The 26,824-nt window shown below is 38.8% G+C and overlaps 1 protein-coding gene across 3 annotated transcripts in view; it reads left to right on the forward strand.

The window, feature by feature from the left end:
• The window catches only part of PCSK2 (proprotein convertase subtilisin/kexin type 2), a 318,578-nt gene that overhangs the window by 134,869 nt on the left and 156,885 nt on the right, over positions 1 to 26,824 (forward strand). For all 3 annotated transcript variants that reach the window (XM_072634512.1, XM_072634513.1, XM_072634514.1), the window contains one exon: positions 25,405 to 25,518. In XM_072634512.1, coding sequence (XP_072490613.1) covers positions 25,405 to 25,518 — 114 coding nt within the window. The remainder of the gene's footprint in view (positions 1 to 25,404; positions 25,519 to 26,824) is intronic.

Below are 26,824 nucleotides of genomic sequence, written 5' to 3' on the forward strand. Positions count from 1 at the left end.
TTAACTCCAAGTCTAGTACTTTAAAATAGAACTTCAGTGAAAAGAATCTAAGATATATATATTAAATGTTGTAAGAAAGCAAGAAATAAAATATACGTGAAGTCTTTCATAATCCATTTTCCTTTTTCTCAAGAAAGTACCTCACAAAACTGCTGTTAGAGTAACTAGCTAATGGGTAAAATTTGTATTGTGCTTTAAGATTTGCAGAGTGCTTTTCCAATATTATTTCATTTCATCCTCACAACAACCCTGGGAGGTAGGTACTGTTATTATCCCCTTTTATAATTATTAGACAGAAATTAAATGATTTGCCCAGGGTTGCACAGCTAGTGAACTCAGGTCTTCTGACTCCAGGCCCTGCATTCTGGCCAGTCTGGGGCCATCTAACTGACCTAGGTCACGGAAGCAAGGCAGACTCTTGGTTTTCGTTTTGTAAATTAAAAACAAAACAAATCAACAAATCAACAAAAATCCTTGAACCTCAAAGAAGTTAAGCAAGTCATTCAAATCCATACAATAATTAAGTAAACCTTTGGTTAGGACTAAAAACTTGGTTTTGGACTCCATGGAATGGCAGTATCCAGTACATCTGGGTAATCAGTCAGAGAAATTGAGCCTAGGCACAGTTCTGTCTCTAATTAAGTAGCTATTCAATCTTGGACAATTCATATAGTATCATAAAATTTTTAAAGCTGAAAAAGAATTTGATAAGCCATCTCCTTCATTTTACATATAAGAAAACTAAGTGCCTTGACCTAGGACATACAGCTTGTCAGTGGAAGAGACAAAACTAGAAACCAGTTCCCATGATTCTCAGTCTTATATACATTGAGTCTAGCCTCAGTTTGCCCATCTGTTAAATTAGGTAAAGGGACTAAATTATGTCTAAAGACATTTCCAGTTCTAAAGTTATATTTTTATGGTTCCTAATCCATTGATCTTTCTATGTCATGTTGATTCATTATGTTCTAGATCAGTAATAATCTGGCTGGCCAACTAAACAAGGTTTTTATTTTGGTGAAACAGAGACAGTGCTATAGCTGGAGTCAGGAAGACTTCTGTTCAGATTTTGCCTCAGATTCTTACTAGTTGTGTAATACTCAGCAAATCACTTAAACACTCTCTGCCTCAGTATTTTTATCTGAAAAATGAGAGGATTAGATTAGATAGCCAATAAAGTCCCTTTCACCTCTAAATCTATAATCCTGTGAAGTGAAAGACTGATTGGTCATTAACAATAATAACTAGTATTTATATAGTCCCGCCTCTCTGCCAAGCATTTTACAAATATTTTCACATTTTATCTTCCCAACAATTCTACAAGGGGTGTAGGGGGGATGTTGTTATTATTCCCATTTTACTGTCGAGGAAACTGAGGAAAACAGGTTAAGTGACTTGCCCAAGTTCACACAGCTAGTTAAGTGTGTTAGACTAGATTTAAACCCAGGTCTTCCTGACTCCAAACCCAATGCTCTACCCACCTCACCTCCTAGCTGCCTGTCATACCATTGCCCCATCAGAGCTGGTCTTCTCCAGGTGGGAATAATAATATTTAAGACACCACTAAGACACATCAGAGACAAGGCATACACACACACACACACACACACACACACACACACACACGAGGACAGGTTCTCTTCACAGCTGCCAGGAGGACCCTTCCAGAGCACTCCACTGAATATTTTAAAATAATTGATTGAGAGGAAGTATTTTCTAAAGTGAAAAATAAAGACAGAAGTAGAATTGTTGGTGTATTGCATAGGCTGGAGAAGCCAATAAGTGGTACCATTTATACATACACGTAAAATATTCCTTCTTTCATTCTTTAGTTCATTCACTCAAAATTTATTATATGCCCATTCCTTACATAAAGCACTGTGCTAGGTGCAGTGGTGCATACAAAGATAAATAAAGAGGCTCCTTCCCTCAGGGAAGTTTATAATCTAGTAGGAATCATTTGTCTATTCTTCCAGACCGAGAAACAAAGAAAGCGAGAGACTGGATCTGATGCTCATTGTGGCACCAAATTCAATTCAATCCATTAAGCAATTAGGAAATGCCTACTATGTGCAAGTACTGCATTAAGAGCTGGGGATAAATGCATAAATAAATAAGCACAAGACAATATAAGAAGAAAAATATCTCTAATAACTCGGAGAATCTGGAAGGAAATTCCATAAGACAAAATGTAAAGAGACCCAAAGGTGCATGAGTTATGGCAGATCCTACCAAGCTATAAAGATATTGAGCACAGGCCTAGGAATAGACTGTGGCTGCTGTCCAATGGCCAGCCTAGCTTAGCTCTAAGGGCTTCTCATCAGTGGGATGGCCACCAAGTAATGGATTTGGGGGGTGGGGAGGAAGACGAACCAGCACCTCTCTAATACTTAAGCATGGACTGTGTTGGTAGAATGAGTGCCTATCTGATGATATCACAGACTTTTGGAAGAACAAGGTGATTTGGGTTTTTTTTGACTCTACCTACTCTCTTCAGCTCCCCAAAAAGCTAATTTTTTAAATTCTGTGCCTGGGGCTCTTTGGCCTTTCCAAGGAGGAAGGTCTGTGTTTTCTTTTCAATATTTCTTTTCAATCTTCCCAATGGATTTCTAGTGAGGCAGGATGAATGTCCCAATAAAAGCCTCATGAAATATATCAACACAGGTAGGAGAGTCCCTAGAGAGATAAATTATCCCCATTCTGCAGGGGATATGTCTAAATATATTTTAATTTATGACTGACTCTACAGGGGAAAGTAAGAAAAAAATGGAATTGGAACTAGTTTTGTGACAGAGATGTAAACAGAAAGTGGGAGGAGGGGGAACAATCAAGGAGGGAAGTCTTGACATTCTGGATTCCCTGTCACAAGCACTGAGGAGGCAACTTGATAAATATTTTGTATGCAGCCTCTCATGTGCCTGGAATGGAGATGCTGTCAGACTCTGTAGAACTGAATGCAAACTATTTCCTCATTCAAAGAGTGTTCTCACTCATGGAAAAACGTAGGGTTTCTCAATCAGATGAATGAAGTTCTTAATCTGATTCACTGGGTATCCTTAATGAGGTGAACTGGGACAGGGTGGCACAGTGCTGTTCCCCACAGAGGTGGCAAGCACCAGGAAAGATAAACCTGGCTTGGCTGACTCCCACTCCAGCCTAATGCACTCACTTGAATCTGGAGCTGGCCACTGAGTTGAAGGGTATTGATTGCTTAGATAAATTGACCAAATGCCTTCTCCAGCCCTCTTGGTTGCATTGATTGCTTGCCTCCCCACTCAGGGCTGTGTGAATGTCACTGAGCTGGGAGAGGCGGCTAAATGGACAGAAATATTGATTTCCCTTTCTGCCTTTTCTGAAACCTTCCTTATTTACCAGGTGCTGAGTAAACATCAGGTGAATCAAAGACCCTGGAGAAATACATAAAATGAGGAGCAACACAGATAGTTATTGCCTTCTTTTGAATATGAACTTGGTTAAGCTTCGGGGAATTTGCTTTCTGGTGTGGGTTTTTTGTTGTTTTTGTTATTTCTTTTAGATTAGATATGGTACACCATCGATTACATTTTATGGGAGCATAGAGCAGTGGATAGAGGGCTAACCATAGAGTCAGAAAGACCTAGGGTTCAAATCTTGCTTCTTGCCTTGACTGAAGGCAAGTCACTCAATCCCTCAATAGCACAGACAACTCCCTAAGACTGTAAGTTGGGCAGGTGGGTATCAAAATGGATAAATTTAAAGTCAGGAAGACCTGGGCCCAAAACCTGCCTTAGCTACTAGCTTTGTAACCCTGGGCAAGTCATTTAACCTCAATTAGCTTGTTTCCTAATCTTTAAAATGCAGACAAAAATAGCCACCTAGCTCCTGTTTTTTTTTATAAAGATTAATTGAGATTATATATGTAAGATGTTTTGCAAATCTTAACTGACACCATTATTATAGGAGAGTTACCAATCCGCATTGGTGGAGGGAGTTTCTACCCTGGAAATTCCCTATGCCAATGAAATCACAGATTCAGACTCAACTCCTTTCATCCCCAATGCCTCTTTGCAGTGTGATATCAACTATTCTCATGGCAAATTTAAATTTAGCAATACAACACAGTTAGGACTCTACCAAACTAGCCTACAGAGTAATACTTGAAGGATAAGATAAAAGTTCTCTAATCATAGCACAGTTTTACATTTAAAGGGCAGGTTTCCCAGCATGCCTACCAGGTGTCAAAGTGCAAAACTGATTATACCTTTGGAAATGGTAGGGTAGGGCTGGATAAGAAAACACTGTAGTAATACTTCTCAGCAGTGACAGATAAACACAGGTTAAGTTAATAGCTTTCAGAGTTCTTTGAGCAAGAAGATGGTAGAGAAAGTACCCATTTGCATTTTATTTGTAGTGACAGGGTACAGAGGAATTGAAGAGGAGGTTCTTTAGAAATGATTATCTCAACTCACCTAAAACTCAAGATTCCTTCCATTCCTGCTGCATCACCAGCATCTTTATATGTGGTCATTGAACTGCTACAGTCTTAACCCAATCACAGTGTCACCCTTCTGATTCTGCAAGATTCTTATGCCAAGACTGGGCCTTCTCTTGGACTTCCCTCATAAGGATTACATTTCAGAATAATAAAGGAATCTAGGTGAGGGGGATTGGACAGCTGGGTGGCACAGTGGATAGAGCACTGGGCTTGGAATCAGGAAGACTCACTTCCTTCCTCAGACAATTACTAGCTGTGCGACCCTGGGCAAGTCACTCAATGCTGTTTGCCACAGTTTCCTTATCTGTAAAATGAGCTGGAGGAGGAAATGGCAAACCACTCCAGTGTCTTTACAAAAAAACAAAAACAAAAAAGGGATCACGAGTTAAAAATGACTAAAAGGACTCAACAAGTGATTGTGATGTTCTAGATAAATATTTCCAGAGTATCAGAGCAGGGAGAGAGTAAGTGAACAACGGAGGGTTAATGTTCCTTCTTGAAATGGACTATGCTTCCTCTCCCAACTCCCCATCCCTATGTTCCCAATCAGAAAGCCTTAATGGAGGTGGTTTGGCAAATCAATTTTACCCCATTCATTTCACATTTATTACGTTTTGATAAGGGACCTCAGTTTTATGGCAGTCAAGTGAATACTGTATATATATTTCATTCCAGACCAAAGAGGAGACATTCTACTCAACAAGAAAGTTAGCCAGAAATACAGGAGAACATCATTATTCTGCATGAAATTCCTCTGTTTTGGTCCTAAGAAATTATTCAGGAAGCTTTTTGTTTTTAAAGAGTAAGGAGAGAGAAAAGGAGAGAAATAAGGACCAAATTTCTTAACTTTTTATGTGTTTTCCAGTAGGTAACATTAATAATTATACCAATAATTAACATTTACATAGTGCCTACTATATGCTAGGCAGCATGCTCAGCACTTTCCAACTATTTTCTCATTAGATCTTCGCAACAACCCAGGGATGGAGGTGCTCTCATTATTCTCATTTTACAGTTGAGGAAACTGAGGTTAAGTGAGTTGCCCTTAGTTACTCAGGTAGTAAGTCAGGTCTTACAGCGCTCTATCCACTGTGCCACCTAACTGCTTCAAATGGGTGCGGAGGAAGAAAAGTTACAGCCTTCAAATGAGAACTCTTCGAAATACTATTGACTGGTCATTGCCCCTGCCCCAGGCCAGGTAACCTCATACATCACTCATAGCTCATTCTTTGTTATACTCAAGTACTTTCCTTTCAGAAAGTATAGCTACTGTACAGAAATGTTTTCTGTCAGCCCACCTAGGTTATTAGCAGAGCTGGAACACTGAGAAACAATCAGAGTCCCCCTATCCTTATAAGATGAGGAAAAGTCAGCAGCTAAGGTGAATTTGAACGTATCCTCAAAATAATTTACCTTAGAAACATGAATCAGGATGTTGCCAAAGTCATGAGTGGTAAATAATCATGGCCGGTAATGAAAGCAGGTAGGAATTCATAAGTAATTTCTAGGAAAAAATGGAAATTCGTCCTCATTTTTGACTACTTCATATTTCTTACAGAGTCAACTCTTTAAAAAAAGAAATAAACACAGTAGAAAGGTCAACATCAGGGCAACTACAGGACCCTCAGGAGAAAGGATGATAAATTCCTTACATAAGGAACTTGATCTGCAAGAAAACCGTACTATTATCATACTATAACCAAGCCACAGCTTCTTACTTTTTATTACACATGTGCTGCCCTGCCCAAACACACAGCTCCGCTGCTCCATGCTCACTACTGCCCATTGTGGCTAGAAAAAAATACAAACTACTCATTTTGGTTTCTGTGCCCTTCTATGACCTTCATAACTTGATTCTAACCTGCTTTCCGGCTTTATTTCATATTATTCTCCTTCATGCACTCTAAGTTTCAGCTAATCTGGGATCCTATATCTTGCCCAAACTCAAGATTCTGTGTCCAACCTCTCATACATTCTGACAAACCATCTCCCTGGCCTGGAACACCCTCCTCTCCTCTCCCCTGCCTCTGCTTTTTCACAATTGTTGTGAATATTGTTAATACTGCGCCGTGTCTGACTCTTCAATTTTATGGCAGTCAAGTGAATACTGTATGTGTGTGTGTGTGTGTGTGTGTGTGTGTGTGTGTGTATACATATATATATAAAATTTCATTCCAGACCAAGGGGGGAATGTTCTACTCAACAGGAAAGTTAACCAGAAATACAGAACACCATTATTCTGTAGGAAATTCCTGTTTTGGTCCTAAGGAATTATTCAGAAAGTTATTTTTTTAAAAGAATAAGGAGACAGGAAAGAAGAAAAATAAGGAGCAAATTTCTTAACTTTTTATGTGTTTCATGACCTCATTTGGGGTTTTCTTGGCAAAGACACTGGAGTGGTTTGCCATGTCCTTCTCCAACTCATTTTGCAGGTAAAGAACTGAGGCAAACAGGGTTAAACGGCTTGCCCAGAGTCACACAGCTAGTAAATGTCTGAGGTCAGATTTGAATTCAGGAAGATGAGTCTTCCTGATTCCAGGCCCAGTGCTCCATTCACTGTGCCTTCTAGCTGCCTTAATTTCCCTTTAAGGATCAACACTAATGTCCCTGCTAACCCTCCCTGATGTAGAGTTCCTTTCCTCCTCAAAATCCTTTATATTTATTTTACAGATACATGTTGTATCCCCTAATAAAATGCAAGAAATTTGAAGGCAAGAATTGTTGGCTTTTTGTCAGTCCTCATTTTTTACTTCCTCTCTATACATTGGACATTGCTGAGTACCTTTTCTTTCTCCTCTTTGGGTTTTCATTAGTCTATTACCTTTTGATTCTCCCACTCCCTGTCCATTCCTGCTGTCAATTTCCTTTGCTGAATCTTTATCTATGGCATGCCCTCTAAGCATGAGTATCCTCCAAGGTTCTGTACTAGACCCTTTTCTCCTTTCCATATTTTCTCATTTGGTGATTTTATCAGTTTGTCATACTTTTAATTATTATTTTATGTGCAGATGATTCCCAGATCTATATGTCCAGCCTTCATCTCTTTTCGCAGCTTTAGTCTTGCCTATTGGACATCTCAAATTGGATGGACCCATAAGCATTGCAAATAAGACAGAACTCATTATCTTCCTCCCTTCCAAACCCATTCCTTTTATTGTTGAAGTTACCACCATACTTCCAATCATTCAGGTTCACAAAATGGTGTTATCTTTGAGTTTGGGTTTTGTCTGTTTTTTTTTTTTTTTTACTCACTCCACATATTCAAGCACTTGATAAATGTTTTCATTTCTTTCTCTCCATCATTGGATTCCTTGCCTCAATTTCTTCCCACTATTACTCACCCACCACACAACTGTCAAAGTCATTTTCCTCTACTGTAGATCTTATCATGTCCTTTTCCTACTCAATATATTCTAGTATCTATTATTTTGAGGATCAAATATAAACTTTTCTTTTTGGCATTTAAAGCTTTACCTTCCTATCATTCCATTCTTTTAATGCATCACTTTCCTTCATGTACTCTGTGGTCCAGCCACACTGACCTGCTTCTTATGTCTTACACATGGTCTTCCATCTCATGTATCCATGCTCTCGTACCAGCTAGCTGTTCCTGGAAGTGCTCCTTCCTCCCCTCTGCCTTGTTCTCTGAGCTCCTGTGTCTACCTCCTGGCCTTTCCTCTTCTTCCCCACATGCTTTTCCCTCTAAGGCTACCTGCCATCTACTTACCATATCCATTTATTTGTCTGCTGTCTCTCCTGTTACAAGCTCTTTCAGAGGAGACTGTTTTAAACTTTTTCCTTGTGTTATCAGCACTTAGACTAATGTCTAGCTCCTCTAGCACATAGAAAGTCCTTAATAAAAGCTTGTTGATTGTACTGATTTTTGTACTTGAATTCCTTGAATCTAGTGTGATTCTTTATCATATAAGGTACTATGCTAAACATGTTTACTAAATTGAACTGATAGAATTGAATCATTTCTTTCACTTTCCTTGTTATGAATTTTATATTTGGACTGTGACTAAATTACTACCCTTCTTTTGAGTGAACTTGCAATGGGCGAGGGGGGGAGGAGCAATGGGGAAGGGAGGGAAGGAAATGCGAACAATTATTTGTTTTTGGTATATCTTTTTCTTTTCATAAATATTAGGGCAGCATGAGGAGAGGATAGAATAAGCACTGAACCTGGGGTAAGAAAGAACCTTTGTTAAACCTACCTCTGAAACTTAGCTGAAGGACCCCTGGCAAGTCACTTAACATCTCTTAGCCTCAGAGATCAAGATTGGCGTGGACAGATTCAACCCCACCTAACATACTGCTTTGAACAATAAATCATGACATATTTGTAACCTAATTTTTAAAAAACTTAAATTCTACTGATGCCTCAATCTACTGTATTCATATTTGAATATATCTTCTACCTTATCTTACCAGAGAACTATACTTTGTAACAAAGATTTTAAAAGAAAAATAGAATTCAGCAAAACCAAACATGTCAGCTGTGTAACATTCCATACCTATAGTCCCTACTTCTGTAAAGAGGAGAAGAGCATCTTCTAAATTTATCTTAGAGGCTAAGTTCAGTCATTATAATTACAAAACATTCTGTTTACATTGTCAGAACTACTGTATATATAATTTCTGGTACTACTTACCTCTATTGTTTTACATCACTTTGTATGTTTTCCTATGTATAATTTGCATTTATAGTAAATAAATACACATTATGATATATGATCCATCTCACAGCCCTGGTGAAATAATATATTATTATCTTCATCTTAAGGGTGAGGAAACTAGGGCTTAGAAAATCTCAATGACTGACCCATGCTTAGATAGATAGACAGATAGACAAATGATAGATAGATAGATAGATAGATAGATAGATGTTACCTAAAGCATTTACTAAGGCAATAAAGTGAATAGAGTGTGAGACTTGGAGTTTGTGTGACCATAGTCAAGTCATTTAACTTCTCTTTGCCTCAGTTTACTCATCTGTAAAATGGGGAGAATAATAACATTTACCTCCTAGAGTTGTCATGGGGATCAAATGAATTAGCATATATAAAAAGCTTTCAAAAACTTAAAGCACTATATAAGTGCCAGTTATTATTATTAATTTTAGCACTTACTATATACCTGGTACTGTACCAAGCACTAGGAATATAAACATAGGTAAGCAAGAAAGTCTCTTCCCCTGAAGAACTTACATTCTTAGGAGCAGGGCAAGGGGAGGGAGATTTAAAGGGGAAGGAGACATAAAAAGAAGCTTGAAAGGATGGAGGAAGACACGCAGTGTGGTGTAGACATGGCAGGTTAGTGGGATAAGTGATGTGAAGGACTATTTAAGGACAAAACAAAACAAAATCTCACCTATCTGAGCCAGGTGACCATAGGGAAGAGTCTCTGAGTTGGAGGGAGTTTGGAGAGTGGACATGAGGATAGTGGTGGGGTGTAGGACTAATGATGAGGAATAATAAGTGACAGAACCAGCATTCAAAGTCAAAAGACACCAGTCTGCTTCATGTTCTTGACTGATTGACTGACTTGCTTAGCACCATAGAATGAAAGATATAGAATTTAAATTAAGAAGCTTTTCAAATCCATACCAGAATTAGGTGTCCTAAAGCATATTTGTCCATCCATATAAAATTCTCGATCACATTCAAAAATCCCGTCCACAAGACTCTTAAGAAATGTTCATCTCAGGAAAAAGCTTGGTTTAAAATCTCCCTTCTGGAACTGAGACTCAAATTAGACAAAGTTTATCTTTAATACATCTTTATTCCACATTTAGTATCATGGCCCCAGGCAACTGGATCTCCAATAACACCTGCCCATTGAGTCTCCAGCCCTTCCACTTCCATGATCACCAAATCAAACTTATAGAAAAACTATTCTCTGATAATATGTTACCTAACATGTGCTTGACTCCTTCTTAGTAACATAACCTTAACCCAGTTCAGAATAGCATGCCTCCAAAAGAAGGCCCTCAAAGAATGGTGCTAATGGGAGGGATTTCAGCCACTCTGAGGGGTGGCAGAATGGATCATTTTAATCAGGAAGGTGTTTCAGCATTCCTCTAATTGCACCATATTGGCTAAGACCAGATCCTAACTCTTTTGCTATGCGTTAGCTTAGACATTAAGATCTCTCATCACTTCTCCCATAAGTAGTATGATGTAGCATAATGTGGAATATTTAGTATATGGTATGCCATGGCATATTCTGTTATAACATGATACGGCCTGGCATACATTTGTACATTATGGCATGGTATGGTATGGGTATGGTATAGTATGGTTTTGTACAATAAAGCCAAAGCTGTGGTCTAGTGTGCCCAAAGGTGCTGTCATGAACCCTTTTCACCTCTACATTTTCTTAATGATATCATTAGCTTTCATGGATTTAATTATCATCCCTGTGCAAGTGACTCTCAAATAGAGACAGAGATGATCATATAGATATAGATAATAAGATATATCTATATCTGATATCTAATATAGATAATATTGATAAGAGGATATAGATACAAGTATAGGTGTAGATATAGGAATAGATGATATAGATATAGGTATAGATGATATAGATATAGATTAGATATAGATATAGCATTGGTCTCTATCTCTTCTGAGTTCAGTCTAAAACTGCTTATTGGATATTTACTAAATGCCTCATAGGCATCTCAAACTCAACATAAATATCTTTTCCTCCCTGTCAAACTTCCCTATTTTTGTCGAGGGTATTACCGTCCATGGAATCACCAAGGCTCTCAGAACAAACATACAATCAGTGTTTGAGACCACTGCCTTAGGAGAATGATTCCCTAGAATAACTCAGCGAACTATCTTTGCTGCTTAGGGGCTGAATCCCTTCCCTTCCCTTCCCACAGCACCCAACGCTGTTTTTGCTTCCATTTCCCAGAGTGTAGAGCTAACAACTTAGTTCCAATGCTGCTTCTGAGCCCGCCAGGAACTTGATAACAAAGGCAATTCGTTATTTTCTTCATTTGTTCTGCATCAGTGTCCTGCTGTTCATTAATACGCCAGTCACTTGATGGTCTGTGCATAAGTGGAAGTATATTAAAAATCAATAGCTCAGACCTTTATTCCTTGTTGAATTTTGTCATCAGAGACTTCTAGAATATTACCTTCTTGTAACTGGGAATGGGGAAGGAAATATGTTACTGGCTTGCAAATAGTTTAGACCTATGCTAACTGCAGCCTAAACACCCAATTCTCCTTTCTGCCCTGTCAACCTTGACTTGTTTCAACGTCACTTAATGAAATACCAATAAGAAGAAAGAACTGACAAGGCATGACTGTTGATGAAGGATCTGACCTTTGTGGAAGAATGAAAATATCAAGCCTCTCCAATGAGAAAGGAAAGAAGGATAGACTCTTCCTTATTTTATTCTTTGGTGCCTGCTGAATTTTGCCATTCAAGTATCCTAGTCAGGGACTATTTATAACAGGAACCCAAATTTTCAAGAATTCAGTTTGTATTCTTCAAGCAAAGAGCATCCTCATTGTATCCACAGGGAAAATTTGCAGAGGCGTTAGTGACCAACAATAGGTGACAGATGAGTACACTCAGAGCAGCAAGTATACTCTCTTTCTTCTCTCTCTCTCTCTCTCTTCTCTCTCTCTCTCTCTCTCTCTCTCTCTCTCTCTCTCTCTCTGTCAGTCTGTCTTTGTCTATCTCTGTCTGAGTTTTTCTCTTTCTCTCTGTCTCTATCTCTCTGTCTGTCTCTATCTTTCTCTGTCTCTGTGTCTCTGTCTCTCATGTGTGAGGGGTGCGGAGCAGATGGTGATCACAATGGCAGTATTGGGGAAAATCAGAAATTGAACATACTTTGTTTTTAGGACCCTTAGCACTGCCTGAATTGGTGACTCCTCCCTCTTTCTTCCCCACCCATATATCATTGCTTCTCACTGAGAAGCGTGGTACCCTTCCTAAGCCTGACTCTCACCAAGCAATTAGTATCCCATTCCCTAAGGACTTAACCTTTTCATCACTGGTACTCTTGCCCTGTTGCTGCTCTAGTCTGATTTAGTGAATACCTCACGTGGCTCACTATATCCAACTGGCCTCAACCATGACTCATTTTACTCATTGACCATCTTCTCACTAGTCTTCTTTTTTTCCCAGTGTATGTCCTTAGTCTGCCCTGCACCCTGCCTTCTAATTCTGGAATCAAAATAACAGTGCTATGGCTACTCGAAAGGATCTAAAACTGTATTCCCTACAACTAGTAGTTAGAAAAAGTTCCAAACCAAAATATCACTCTCTCATCCCCCTAGGTAGTCTGTTTGTTTGTTTTATCTCCTATTAGAATGTAAGTTTCTTTAGGACAGGTACTCTTCAATTTTTATTGTTTGTTTCCTCAGTTTTTCACATCATGGTTCACATATAGAAAGTACTTAATAAATTTTTATTTAATCATCTGTCCATTCATTCCTGCTCCAAATATCTCTCAAGTTCCATTTCCTCATTCCTATAATCTCAAACTAAACAAAAGAGGAAAGAGAATATTGTGTTAGTCTCTAAAAAAAGGGAAAGCTCTTTGAGGGCAGAGACTTTCTTTTTGTATTCCCTTAAATGATTGTTTGTTGAATGTAACTGAACTAAAGAGGTCTGATAAACCAATTCCTACTAAGATATTCACTGTATTCTGACATTGTTTTATCATGGTTCTCTCTCTAGCTGTTCTTTCCTCTTGGTCTACTTTGCTGACTGTATCCTGCATTCTCATGGTAGCCTTATCAACTTCAATATTTTCAATTATCATCTATTCAAAGGACACATATATGTATATATAATATAGGTATAGATATGTTTGTATGCATAGATACATATATATATGGGGGGGTAGATACACACACATATGCATATATATATTATCTCTTTCCTGACCTCCAGTCTTACATATCCAAGTGCTTTTCTGAAATTTCCTCTTGGATGTCCCATAGGTATCTCAAACCCAACATAAGCCTGTTGAAAGGAAAGTTCTCCATTTGACCACCCTGATTAAAAAGGCAAAACTCAAAATAAAGAGAAATAAATGGATTTTATTATAAGTATGTCAAGGTAGTAACACATTGATGAGCTGATCACTAAATATCAACAGTGGCTTCAAGGTGGGGAATGCCTTTATAGGTAACTTTGAGAGAAGAAGTCCACCTCAGCAAAAGAGGTTGGGCCCTTGCATCTCAGTTCCTCCCTCAGGGCAGCAAGAATGTGACAATTTGCAGGTAGGGGTATGTGACAAAAAACAGGTGATACAAAAAGCTGCAGATTCAGTGTTTCCTTCCCCGCCAGAGCTGCCTCCAACACTGAATGATAAACAGGGCTGGGAACAAAGGGTAACTGAGTCAACATGACTTTCAACATGTCCATGTCCAAAACAGAGTTCACTAGCTTTCCCACTAAGCCAAGTCCCATTCCTAACTCCCCTTCTTTCGCAGATGGCACCATTCTTCCAGTTTCCCAGGTTCACAAGCTAGGAAGGAGTCATTTTGAACTCATTCACCCTCCATATCCAATTAACTGTCAAATCATTTCAATTCCACTTCTTCAGTATATCTCAGATCTTTCTCCTCTTCTCTACTCAAACCACAACCAAACGATTCTGGATCTTTTTCATCTTTTTAGACTATGACAACATCCTCCTAATTGGTTTCACTACATCCATCCTCTACACAGTTGCCCAACTGATATACCTAAAGCACAGGCCTATCCATGTCACTCTCGTAAGAAGTTTCAATAATTTTTTCATTGATCTCAGAATAAAAGACAAATTCTTCCATTTATAATTTAAAACTCCACAAGCTAGCTTCAACCTGTCTTTCCAGGATGATTAAACCAGCCCACCTGTTGTTCCTCCTGAACAATATTCTATCTCTACCTCCATGCCTTTGCAGATTGCCCCATAAAACTGGAATGCCTACGCACCTCACCTCCACATCTTAGAATCCCTAGGTCCCTGCAAGGCTCAGCTCCAGGGCCACCTTCTTCGAAAGACCTTTCATGGCTCCCCTCTGATGTTAGTGCACCCCCGCAATGACTGTGTATTTACTTTGTATGTTTCCTGAATGTACTTAGTCTGTGAACCTGTTGTGTCCCCCAAATAAAATGTAAGCTCTTTGACAGCAGGATCTGTCTCACTTTTGTATTCATATTCTCAGCGCTTAGTATAGTGCCCAGCACATAGTAGGTGCTCAATAAATTCTTGTTGACTGATTACCTGATTGATTAATAGCATGCATGTTCCAATCCTGGCAGGGATTATCTTTTTAAAGAGAATGTTTAATAAAAAAAATATCTTGTAACCAAAGGAATAAAACTTCAAAGGTACTATTTTATTAAGCATTTGGAGGAAAGTGTTCACAGTACACAGGTGACAAATGCAAGGTCTTTACCCACTCCTCTCCACTCATGGTCCCTTTCCTATAAGATTATCTTCTATTTACATGGTTTGTTTCTGATCAAATAATAACACTTATAATGCACTTTTCAAAATTTAAAATACTATGCAAATGTTAGCAATTATTATTGTTGTCAATATTATATGTGCATAATTACTTGCATGTTGTCTCCTTCGTTAAATGTGAGCTCCTTGAGAACAAGGGGCATGTTTTTGCCTTTTTTGTAGCCTCAGAGCTTAGCATGATACTTGACACATGGTAAGCTCTAAATATATGTTCTACCAGGGGTGTCATTGTGTGACTTGAAATCAGACAGAATAGATATCTCTAGCCTCTTCTCACCCCATCTTTCCCCAAGGAAGACTTTAATTCTTGGAGGGCAAGTAGGAGATTGGTGCTAGAGTCCATAACTCTGCTCTCTTCAGAGGAAGGAGATACTGGGCTAGAATTATGTCTATTTGCTCCCATAGATAGAAGGAAATGTGAATTTTAGGTGCGTGCTATGCCTCTGATCGCTATTCATTAATGACAGAAGCAGGACCCTAAGCTTTATGTCCAAGGCATGAATCTCTTCCCACCAAATGCCATTTCCACAGTGAACATACACAGGAAGTGGTAAAGAAACCCATTTATCCAAGTGGATAGCAAAACAGAAATCAGAACAAGGATACGTATAAAAATGTGGACCAGATAATACAGAGTAAAGGAGCTCTCTCATTGGGAGCATGGTAACTCAGCTCAGCCAAGAGAAAGAGCTTACCCAAGGGGATAATCCTTAAAGTCTCTAGTGTAGCAAGTTGGGGATAGGACATATGGAGAGAGCTAGCTTCTCTCATATGTTGACTTTTCCCCAGTCTTATCTTCCTTTCAGCACCTTTCAGTAAGGTCACTGGCATTGTCTGTCTTCTCTAGAAGCAGGAAGCCAGAAATCCAAAGAGACTGGAGAGATCTCAAAGAGACTTGAAGAGTCTGGTGCTGCTCTCTTTTCCCATTCTCACCAACTCTTCCCTGGCCCTCATGCAGACACAGAACACTGATCACCACCAATGAGTCGACAGTCTTACACTAACAGGCTTTGGAATTTGGGGAACTGATGCTTGATGCCTGACTAGCAGAGCTAAGATTTGAACTCAGATCTTCTGACTCTAAATCCAACCATACTTTCCTCTATTACATGGCTATCTTCTTAACAACCATCTTAACTCAGGGACTGGAAGCAATGCCTTGAGAACTTAACCTTTTGTCCCATGAACCCCTACCCTATCTGGGTCTCCTCTGGTCTTATTAGTTACTGCCTCCCAGGGTCCACTAATGCAGCCTTGGTCATACTTTGCTCCCAAGCCATCTTCTCACCAACTTCCTTGTTGTAGGTATGTATATCATGACCCTCTTTTCCAGTTTTAGAGCAATAAGCAAATCAATACTGCCATTACTCCAGGAAAGGGTGTGTTGATCTACTCCCCAGTAGCCTCACTCATCATCCTTATAACTCTCCAAACCAAAATATTCCCCCAAACCAAAATACCCACCCTCCATTCCCCAAATGTGTTATCTCCTGCCATTAGAAGGTAAAGCTGCTTGAGGGCAGGGATTCTCCTTGCATTTGTTTCTCTGTCCCATCAAAGTAGTTAACTCAAGATAAAAGCTGAATATTCTCTTTCTCTTCTTTCCTTTCCTTCCTTCCTTTTTTCTTCCTTCCTTCCTCTCTTCCCTTCTTTTTCTTTCTTTATCTTACTTTCCCCCTCTCTCCCTCCTTCCATGACTTTCTTTTTCTTAATTTCCTTCTTTCTACTATACCTCTCTTCATTCTCTCTTCCCTTAAATTCCTGGATAAGGATGGAGAGCTTTTTTCATGACTTTACCCTAACCCTCACCCACATAACTCTCTCACCTGTGGAGCAGCTATGGTATTAGCAATTTTATTTTAATAATAATAATTATAAATAACAACTAACATTTATATGGCACTTTAATATTTCAAAATGTTAGAAGTAGAAATTGTTCATCCTGGCATTCAAATTCTTCTAAAATCAGGCTCTAATCTACTAACTTTTTGAATTTATTTCATGTTACTCCACCTCATGAATGCTACATCCCAGTCAGACTGGACCACTAGACCTTCCCAATGCTCTCCTTCTTTCCCTTATTTCCCTGAATTCACTCACGCCATCCCCACACCCAGAATGTACGTGCTGCTAAGGTACCACTACTTCCATAAAGCCTTCCCTGGTTCCTTCTAATGAAAATTATCCCTCCCTTCTCCAAATTCCCTAGAGCACTTTGCCTTGATCTCTCCTTTAACAAATCATGTCCCACCTTATATTACAATTGACTGTGTATGTCTTATGCCCTTCCTAACTCTCTAGCTGACTCCAAAATTCTCCCACTACCATTTGTCCTACTGAAAGATTTCATTTCAATTCCTACCTAATGGAGCTGATTTTTCTCTTTTTTATACCTTGTATGTCAGATTGTAGAAGACAGGAATTTGCAAATATTATGGTCACTGAAATTCAGATAAACAATTCTAGCAGCCTACCCTCTTCACAATTCATTTTATTCATTCATGCAAAGTAGGGAAGAAATGTGTTGGGTTTATCTAATTATTACCACTATAAGGGCAAATTAATGCTGTGTATTCAACTGTAATTATAGTTTAATTTTGAATCTTTTGATATTAAAACCTGTGATTTGTCTGTAACTGGTGATCCAAAAAAGTAGATCAGCCAGTTCAAGGAAATCAGGACATTCCACAGCCTCTTAGCCTCCTGAAGCCCAGAGGTTGACCTTGGCATCCTTCATTTATCACTTTCTCCAAGCTTCACTGCTTCCATGCCTCATTTTGGGGTCTGTTTACTGGGACCAGTGCCCTAAGCCTGAGGTAGATGAAGTTGGCAGAAAAGCATATAAGCTGCAACCACATCTATCTTCAGGGAGCTGATGGCTGGACCTCATAATCTATGGGACCATGCCACCACTCATCATGAATCCTCCAATGCCTCTGTTTTTAATATGCAGTTACATTTGTGCTTGACAAGGCAATGTAACAGGAAGAGAGCAAAGTAGCGGTCTTGCTGATTGGATTTCTGTTTTTAAGACAAGGATAAAAATGAGATCTGATGGGTCTTTCTTGATTACTAGTTTAAATGAGTTAGTTTTCCATTAGCTGATCAGAAAAAGGAGAGTGGGTCAAAATGACTCAGGGGCCTGCTTTGGAAACATGGCATTGTGGGATATCATGCCAGTGACTGCCTTACCACTTTTTTCCAAGAAGGCCTAAAACTTGCTACTCTCAAGGTGAAAGTGTGTCTATAAAGAAATTATTTGACTTCCTTTTTCTGTCACTTACCTAAACTGTCCATTTTCCTCCCCCAATCCCCACACCCTTCAGGTTGTGACTACAAGTATTCCACTTGGCCTTCTGTCAGTATATATTCCATTCATTTTCAGGAAAAAACAATATTCCCAGGCTTCTTTATTTACAGTGCCATACCTCTTTGTAAGTGAGCACATCAGGACAATTCTTGTTCTTTTCATTCACTAAAATAGGTTCCCAAAGTGGGCAATAGCGCCTTCTTGGAGGTGCTGGAAAGATAGGGATGGGGGAAAGCAGTAGTTAACTGGGGTAATGCAAATTTCAAAGAAAAAAAACCATTAAAGCGTTTTTAAAAAAAGTAGATTTCCAGGAAGGTGCTGAGTAAATTTTTTTTTAAACACGGCAGTAGGCCAAATAAGTTCGGGAACCTCTGCAAAAGATTAATAAAGACAATGAGAAGGAGGCAGGAGGGCAAAGTGTGCATTCTGACATTAGCCTCAATGGCTTTTCCCATCTTCCTGGATGATCATCAAGGCCATCTGTGGGTGTTTTTAGGAGGACATTGTGTAAAGATCTGACATCTGTGTTCTTTTGTTCCTTTCAGAAAGCATCCTCAACCCATAATGAGGACTTAGTGATTCACAAAGCAGACAAAGAGGTGTTTATTAAACATTAAATCCATAGCCCTTAGAAACTTTGACAAAGCCTCAGCAATTTTTTTCCCTTTCTCAAGTCAACATGAGGAAATGATGAAAACTGAGCTCAGGCAATAGATCTTCCTCTGGAACAGATTCAGCGTAATACAATAAACTTTTACTAAGCACCTACTATGTGCAAGCTATTACATTATGTGCTAGGGAGTCAAAAGACTCCCTCAAGGAGCAAGACTCTCAATCTCTATTGAGTTTGCAGCGATTACTGGTTCCTTCATTGTTTTCTACCTTAAAGTCAACAACAAGCATATACAGTAATACAAATGTCTGAAGTCTTTCTTTTTCTTTTTTTTTTCTCAGTACTTCAGTCTGATTTCTGCTTTTTACTTATTTTGTTACTGTAATAGCTATTTAATGGATTCCCACTGGTGGTCAGGAGTGGACTGAGAATGTCATGGGGTGCTGGTGGGCAGCAGTTTGACTCTCAGTAAGCATGCTGGAGTTTGTAGTTTTATCTAATGACAAGTTTGCAAAGGAAAACCCAAGGGAGAAGCAAAAGTGCCTCTTGCATGAAAAGACGTCACTGCAGATGAGTGCTACCTTGCTATCTTGTTGTGAGTCAATAGCGTTTCAACATCTCCAATGGCCATTCCCCCTTCTCATTCTCTATAAAAATACCAAATATAATTAAGTATAGATAGAATGTTGTCATTGATTCTTCAATGTGTTTGTTTATGTGGCTGGGTTGGGGTTATTTTTGTTTTGTTTTTTTAGTATATTTTGTGTTAAGGTTTAAAAATGAGTCTGAATTACAATGTTCCTCTGCTCCATTGTAAATAAAGCCTTCCATAATAATAGCTACTCTCCACCTCTCAAAAGTCTTGTTAATCTAAGCAATTAGGCCAATGGCCATGGATAGGGAGGCATTCTGAAAAGCAAATGCTAAGGTTAACTGTGCACAGGCTATATTAGTTTAAGAGAGGAAAGCTTTGATTAAATTAGTCCCCTGGTAAAATACTAAATGGTAATTGTACATAAGAATGCAAAGCAGGGTACATGGAAGGTTAGTATTAGAAGGGTGAAATGAGGAAAGGGAAAAAAAGGATTTTAGATGTAGGGGGTAGAGAATAAGCATTTGTATAGTGCTTACTATATGCTAGGCACTTTATTAGAAATAACAATAACATTTATATAGCACTTATTCTGTACTGTCTTTGTGCTGTAAGCATGGGCCCTGAAGTGTAAGCATTTTGCAATTATCATCTCAATGATCCTCACAACAACCCTGGGAGGTAGGTGCTATTATTATCCCCATTGAACAGTGGAAAAAAACTGAGGCAAACCAAAATCAAGTAACTTGCCCAGGATCACACAGTGTCTGAGGCTAGATTTGACCTTAACTCTTCCTAACTCCAGGTTGCGTGCTATTTCCATTCACTTTACCACCTAGTTGCCTCTTTATAACCTATGGGGTGAAAGAGTTAACTTAAACACTGGGTAGGACTTTGTACTAGTGGGGATTTAATGGTCTAGCTCCTTGGCAGTGCGGAATCTCTCTAAAGATTCAAACATGATCTTGGGGAAGGGAAGAAAATGGGCCAGATAACTCTTCAAGGGTATCAGTTAGTGATTCAGTACTGCTCCCCTTTATTATTAGGAAAATGAGCTTTGAAAGTTGTAAGGAATTTAACTCATTTCTTGAGTTTCAAAGAAGCAGTGGTTGTCAGGCATTCAGGAGGCACTGTTTATTTTAATTAAAGTTTAATTTTTGATATTAAAATTAATTCTGTGAAGGTAAGTTTTAAAAGTCAATTTTATTAGAAAGTATTCAATCTAATTAAATTTGGAGTGGTATTGTGACAGGTCATCCCTAAAATGTTTTAGTTTTTGTTGTTGTTCTTGTTTTTAAGGATGAAATCTCTAGAAAGGGACTGGCCTAGAAAGGATCTTCAATATAAGATTTTAAAACTTCCACTCAGTGATTCAAATCTTTCCCAAAAAAATCCTAGCCATAAATTAAAGAGCTCTCTCAAAGAAGGTCTCATTTCTTTCAGGTGTTAAGCATGCTGGGATGCTTTTAGATAAAACCCAAAATTATGGAAATCCATTGTCAAGAGATGGCTAATTGCCAGGACTCCTAATGCTTCACTCTTGGAAGTGAAGAACTAGCCAGCCCTCCAAGGGAGCAGAGTTGAAATAACCTCCTCCTTATCACTGTGTGTTGCTTGGGGCGGGGAATGGTTTTAGTGTGATTTTCAGGATTTCTTCTACTTAAGAAAACAGTAGAAGTCTTTTGCTTGAATGACAACATAAAGCACATCTTTGTTATACTTATGCTGTTACGTATAGAATCAGAATTGTCCTGGCTATACCTGCACTGTGTACCTCAGGCCCCAGGTACTTGTCCTACTCATCCCATTCTACATGTTAGACGTTCTTCACTGATCTTGAAGTCAGTCAACAAATATTTATTAAGTGTTTCCTATGTAATGCAATAAGCTAAGTTCTACTAACAGGAAGACAAGACAAGAGAAAGAAAGTCTCTACCCTCAAGGAGTTTATATTCTAATCTTTGACTTGCTGAGTTGCTGGCTAACCCCAAGAGGTAATGTTGCTAGCCCGTGGTCACACAGCTAATAAGGATATTTGATCTGAAGTCTTCTTGGCTTCTAGGATAGCCCTCTAAGTCACCATACTACACCACTTCCCTTAGTTTCAATCTCTTCAATATCCCCATATTAAGCATCTATAATATGCAAAGCACTATGCTAGGAACCAGGCAATATATAAGGATAATTACAATACAGTTCCAATTTTCTTAGTACTTGTAGTCTTTCAGGGAGGATGTGACATTACATATGTATTGTGGTTATTGTTCACTAGCCTTCATGACCCAAGGACCCTACTGTCCATGAGGTTTTTATGGCAAGATATCGGAGCAGTCATTAATAGAAGGAGTTCCATATGTAAATTCCTTGTACCAGTTAAATAATACTAGGTCAGAGGAAGGAGAGAAGGGCAGGTGGACATTGTGCTAAGAGATTTGTGCAGAGTCATCTGGCTGGTGTCTGAGGTGAACTCAGGGCTTCCTGACTCCAGGTGCTCCTTTCTATCCATTGTCCCTGCCCAATCTCCGCTTTATGGCTGGCTTAGAGTGATTATCAATAGTAAGTTTCTCTTTCCCTCCTAACTTGATTTAGTTATTTTTTCACTCGTTAAAGGGGCCATTCCCTCACTACTTCTTAAAGAGACTTATTCACTGAATGGGCTTTATCTCCCACTAAGTGAGCACCTGAAAAGACCTAGCCTAAAAAGGCTAAGGTCTCCCAATGCATCCTGAGCCATCTCCAGTCATCTGATGAATATCTGGTCACTGAATCCAGATGGCTCAGAAGGAGAAAGTGAGGACAGTGACCTTGAACAGCCCTCCCTCACTCAAAACAAAGTCAAATGCAAGGCATGTCATCATTTCTCTGATGGCATGGTCTTCTTTGGCAATGAAGGATGAACACAACAATAGTCTGTACCAAATCATATAGATACTCATCCCTGAAGCAGCATGTTGATTTAGAAAACCACAAATTAACATTATCTGTGTTATATTGTATTTTTAAATTTATTTTGTCAAACATTTCCCAGTTGCATTTTGTTCTAGTTCTGGCTACACTGTTGGTGCTTGAGTTTAATACCTCTGTTATAAAGGACCTGTCTTAAAGCCTCTTGTTATAGTTATACTGCTACTGGAAACTCATCCACAACTTTCCAAGACAGGCCATTCCACTTTGGGATGATTCTAATTTGGGGAAATTTTTTTAATACTTCTTTGTAATTTCCACCCAATACTTCTGATTCTGCTCTCTGTAATCAAGCAAGTCTAATCCCTTTTCCACAAGACAGACCCTCAAAGATAGCAATAATCTCTCTGCTGAGTCTTCTCTTTTCTATGCTGAATATTCCCAACCTCCACCTCCTCTGTGTATGACATAAATTGGAGGCCCTTCATCATCCCAATTGCTTCTCTGAACATACTCCAGCCTATCAATGTCATTCTTAAAAAAATGACCCAGAACTAAGCCCAAGATTCCAAATGGGATCTGAGCAGACCAAAGTACAATGAGACCAACACCTTTTTATTCCTGGAAGCTATGCCTCTTTAAATGTCACCCAACATTGCATTAGCTTTCTAGCTTGCTATAATCACATTATTAACTCACGTTGAACTTGGATCCTCCAGTTCTTTTTCAACTTTTTTAAAACTCTCAGATCTTTTTCCACTAAACTACCTCCCCCATTTTGCACTTGTGAACTCAACTTTTTGAAACCAAGTAAGCATGCCATCTCTATCTTTACCCAGATCATTTATACAAATGTTAACCAGCACAGATCTCTAAGACATCCCACTGAAGATCTCCTTCCAAGTTAACATCAAACTATTAACGACTGCTCTTTGGGTAGAGCCATTTATCCAAATCCAAATCATCCAATTGTCTAGGCTACATCTCTCTAGCTTTTCCACTTCATATCATTCCTAAATTTGACTCTTTGAAATTTCTAACTATTTCACAACCAAAATCCCCCGCATGGGAGAGGGAATCGACCACTGTCCATTTAATGAGTTGTTCCACTTGAACCCAGAGGTATAACTTGGTGCAAAGAAGAAAGTTTAAGCTAATGCCTAACAATTATTCTAATTAAAACCATTCAAAAAGTGAATTGCTGCCTCTGTAGGTAGTAGGTTCCTCTTCAGTGGAAGTCTTTTTTTTTTTTAAAGATCTTTCTTTTTTATTAATTTTTAGTTTTCAAGATTTTGAGTTCCAAATTTTCTCCCCTTCTTTCCCTTCTCCCTACCCCAAGATGGTATGCATTCTGATGACCCCTTACACCAATCTGCCCTCCCTTCTGTTACTCCTCTGCTTCTCTTATTCCCCATCCCTTCTATTTTCCCATAGGGCTAGATAGATTTCTATACCCCATTGCCTGTTTATCTTATTTCCCAGTTGCATGTAAAAACAATTTTTAACATTCATTTTTAAAACTTTTAGTTTAGTGGAAGTCTTCCAACAAAAGCTAAATGAACTCTTTCCAGGTATGTTGTAGAAAGAGTTTTTGTTTAAGTGTGGGTTGGACTAGAAGGTCAACCCTCTGAGCTTCCTTCTTTCAAGTTCTACTCTGTGATTCTTTGATTATCTAGAAACAAGAAATTCAAGGGCCATTACTGAACCCAACCCCTGTACAATGTACCAAAAAGGACAAAAGAGCAAACCTTTGTATCCTCCGCACCTACTGTAATATCTTGCACATAGTAAGTACGTAACAAATGTTTTTGCTTAATTAATTTTTCTTCAGGTATTTTGGAGCATTTCCAAGTACCTCCACTCTTTCCTGCTCACCCTCACACCATTGCAGAGTAGCATTCTAAGTAGGTTCCTATCAGAGGTATGCTTGTTCATGTTTAACAACCAGCCTTCTGGGGTTAAGGAGGGATACTCAGGACATATTTTCTTATTTTAATTTGCGTCACTAATATTTTCCACATCACTTTCTTAAGTCTAGTCAAGCAACAAAACAATAAACCAAACCTTTATCTGTGACACTTGCCAATTTCCAAGCTATAAATGTTCACACTGAAAATTCAACAACTGGCTCTCATGAGTCAGCTAAAGTTGGCTCCGGCACTTCCCTAGTTCCTCTACTCCATTCCTGGCAGTGCTCCTCCATTTTCCTCAGAGATTCATTATTGCTTTGGGGCAGTGAATTAGCTTTTACTACTATTAAATCATAGTATCTCGTATGAGATAAGACTTTCTTATAATCACTATAGTTGAGTGGTTATAAATAAAGTCAGGTTTAAATGTGTCAGTTCCTACAGAAGAATGCCATTTATATCCTATAGTTTAGGTTTCTCTCTGTCTGACATCTAAGCATTTGGTCATAATGAAGACAATGCCATCGTCAATCAAATTCTGTTTGGTTGTACCTCATTTATACATTCTGGTGCTTTTACTTCAGAGCTTGCTAGCTTCCCAGGCAATTTTCTTGGCAGATTTCCAAACTGTGATGGTGCAGTACTCTGTCAACAAACGTAAATGCTCGTAAATCCTCCATAAGAATGATAGATTCTGTTTTGCATCCTCTTTCCCTTTAAGTCCATGGCTTGATCTAATTCTTTTTCATAGCTATATTTTTCTCTTGTTTTATTTCACTCAGTGTGAACAGTTGGGTGAACCCGACCTCCCTATCATTATTAATATGAATATATTCATTTTGCCTCCCAACAATTGTTACAAGAAAAGTACCCTTGGAGCATGCATCAAGACCTATTTGTTTGCCATGAGCACAAATAAATGTTCACTGGAAACAATCTCAGGGTGAGACCATATATAAGATTAATTTGGCTTCTATTAAGAAAGCTCTGTGTTGTATATAGATGGAATCTGGCCCCTAGAAAACAAATCAAAGAAAATATGGCTTGGTTCTTCTATTCCTCGCAGTGTTCATGTTTTGTTGCATAATGCATCAACATTGTCATTTCAGGTAAAGATGGTTTTGCAGCAGGAAGGATTTGGCAGAAAAAAACGTGGGTATAGAGACATTAATGAAATTGACATCAACATGAATGATCCCCTGTTTACAAAGCAATGGTACCTGGTAAGCCTCTCATTATTTTTTAAGAAAGCTTTTCTTCTTGGATCCTTGAGTTCAAGATCTATTTCTATGTTCCCCAGTTTTGTTTGTGATGAATAGTAGCCTGCAGCAGGCTTAAGGAAATACATTTAGTAAAGAGTACAGGTCTACTTTATTTAATCACCTTCTGGAAATGGTCAGCTTTCCTTCCTGGATCCTCCCGCCTGGGCCCAGTGCTTCTCATACCATGCATCTTTCCCTCAAATCTGCTTTTCTTGGAAATAGCCAAACTGCGTTCACTTCCAGAAGTCCAGAGATAGTACTTAGAGCTAAACACAAATCCCTGAAGTCAGTTTTCAGGGGCAGGATATGTGTGGGCCCACTTACACTTATCCTTGTGTATGCATACATGTATAAAAATGTGCATAAGTAAAGAAGTGAGAGAGAATACTTCCCAAGAGTGAAAGAAGGCAGGATGATGTACCCTATGAAATCAGAAGGGAAAGAGCTGCACTAAAAGACATCCCAAGAGTTCAGAGAGAAGAAGTTGGTGACTAAGGGAACATCTATACATAGTACTAGAAACATCTGGAAAGAAATAAATCCTATAGGGCTTAACTGCCATGGAGTTTAAGACATTGAAAACCAGTCTGACTTGCAAGGAATAGACCTTTTTGAGGATTGTCAGTAGTCCTTTAGGACTCGTTTGGGTTGAATTACTTTCTCAAAGAGGTTTAGATGTTTCTAATACCAGTCAGCAGGACAGGCCATTAGGGAGAAATGAGGTACTTTAATTTTAAAAGTGTACATGCTGTTTTTCTGAATTTTGTTTTAAGACAGAAACCAAGGAATAAGGCAAGAGATAAAATTAAATTGGACTACCTGGAATGTAAATCAATAACCTTAGGTTCTAAGTAGGTTGTGAGGCTACCAGATTTGGTCACTTCCTAAGACAGAATCAAACTCTGACTGCACTTTCTCCTCATTCTTGTTCAATTTGATTGGCTAAATATTGCTATTTTAGAGAACTTATATGTCACAATGGATAGAGTGCGAAAAGACCTGATTACTCATCCTATCTCAGACACTTGTGTAATCTTGGGTAAGTCATTCAGTCTTTTTGGGCCACAGTTTCCTTACCTGTAACAAGAAGGGGCTAGCCTCAATAGGTTCTAAGTTCCTTCCAGCTCTGAATCTATGACACTATGATCTTGCAATGGGAGTGACCCTTGGAAGTGAAGCAATTCTTTTGGAAGGCAAGACCAGTGAAGAATTAGCTCTGGTCAGACCTTTGTACCAGAAAGGCTCCTGATGTACAAGAGTTCTTTAA

This window comes from Notamacropus eugenii, chromosome 1, assembly GCF_028372415.1.
Source record: "Notamacropus eugenii isolate mMacEug1 chromosome 1, mMacEug1.pri_v2, whole genome shotgun sequence".
In the NCBI taxonomy this organism is placed as follows: domain Eukaryota; kingdom Metazoa; phylum Chordata; class Mammalia; order Diprotodontia; family Macropodidae; genus Notamacropus; species Notamacropus eugenii.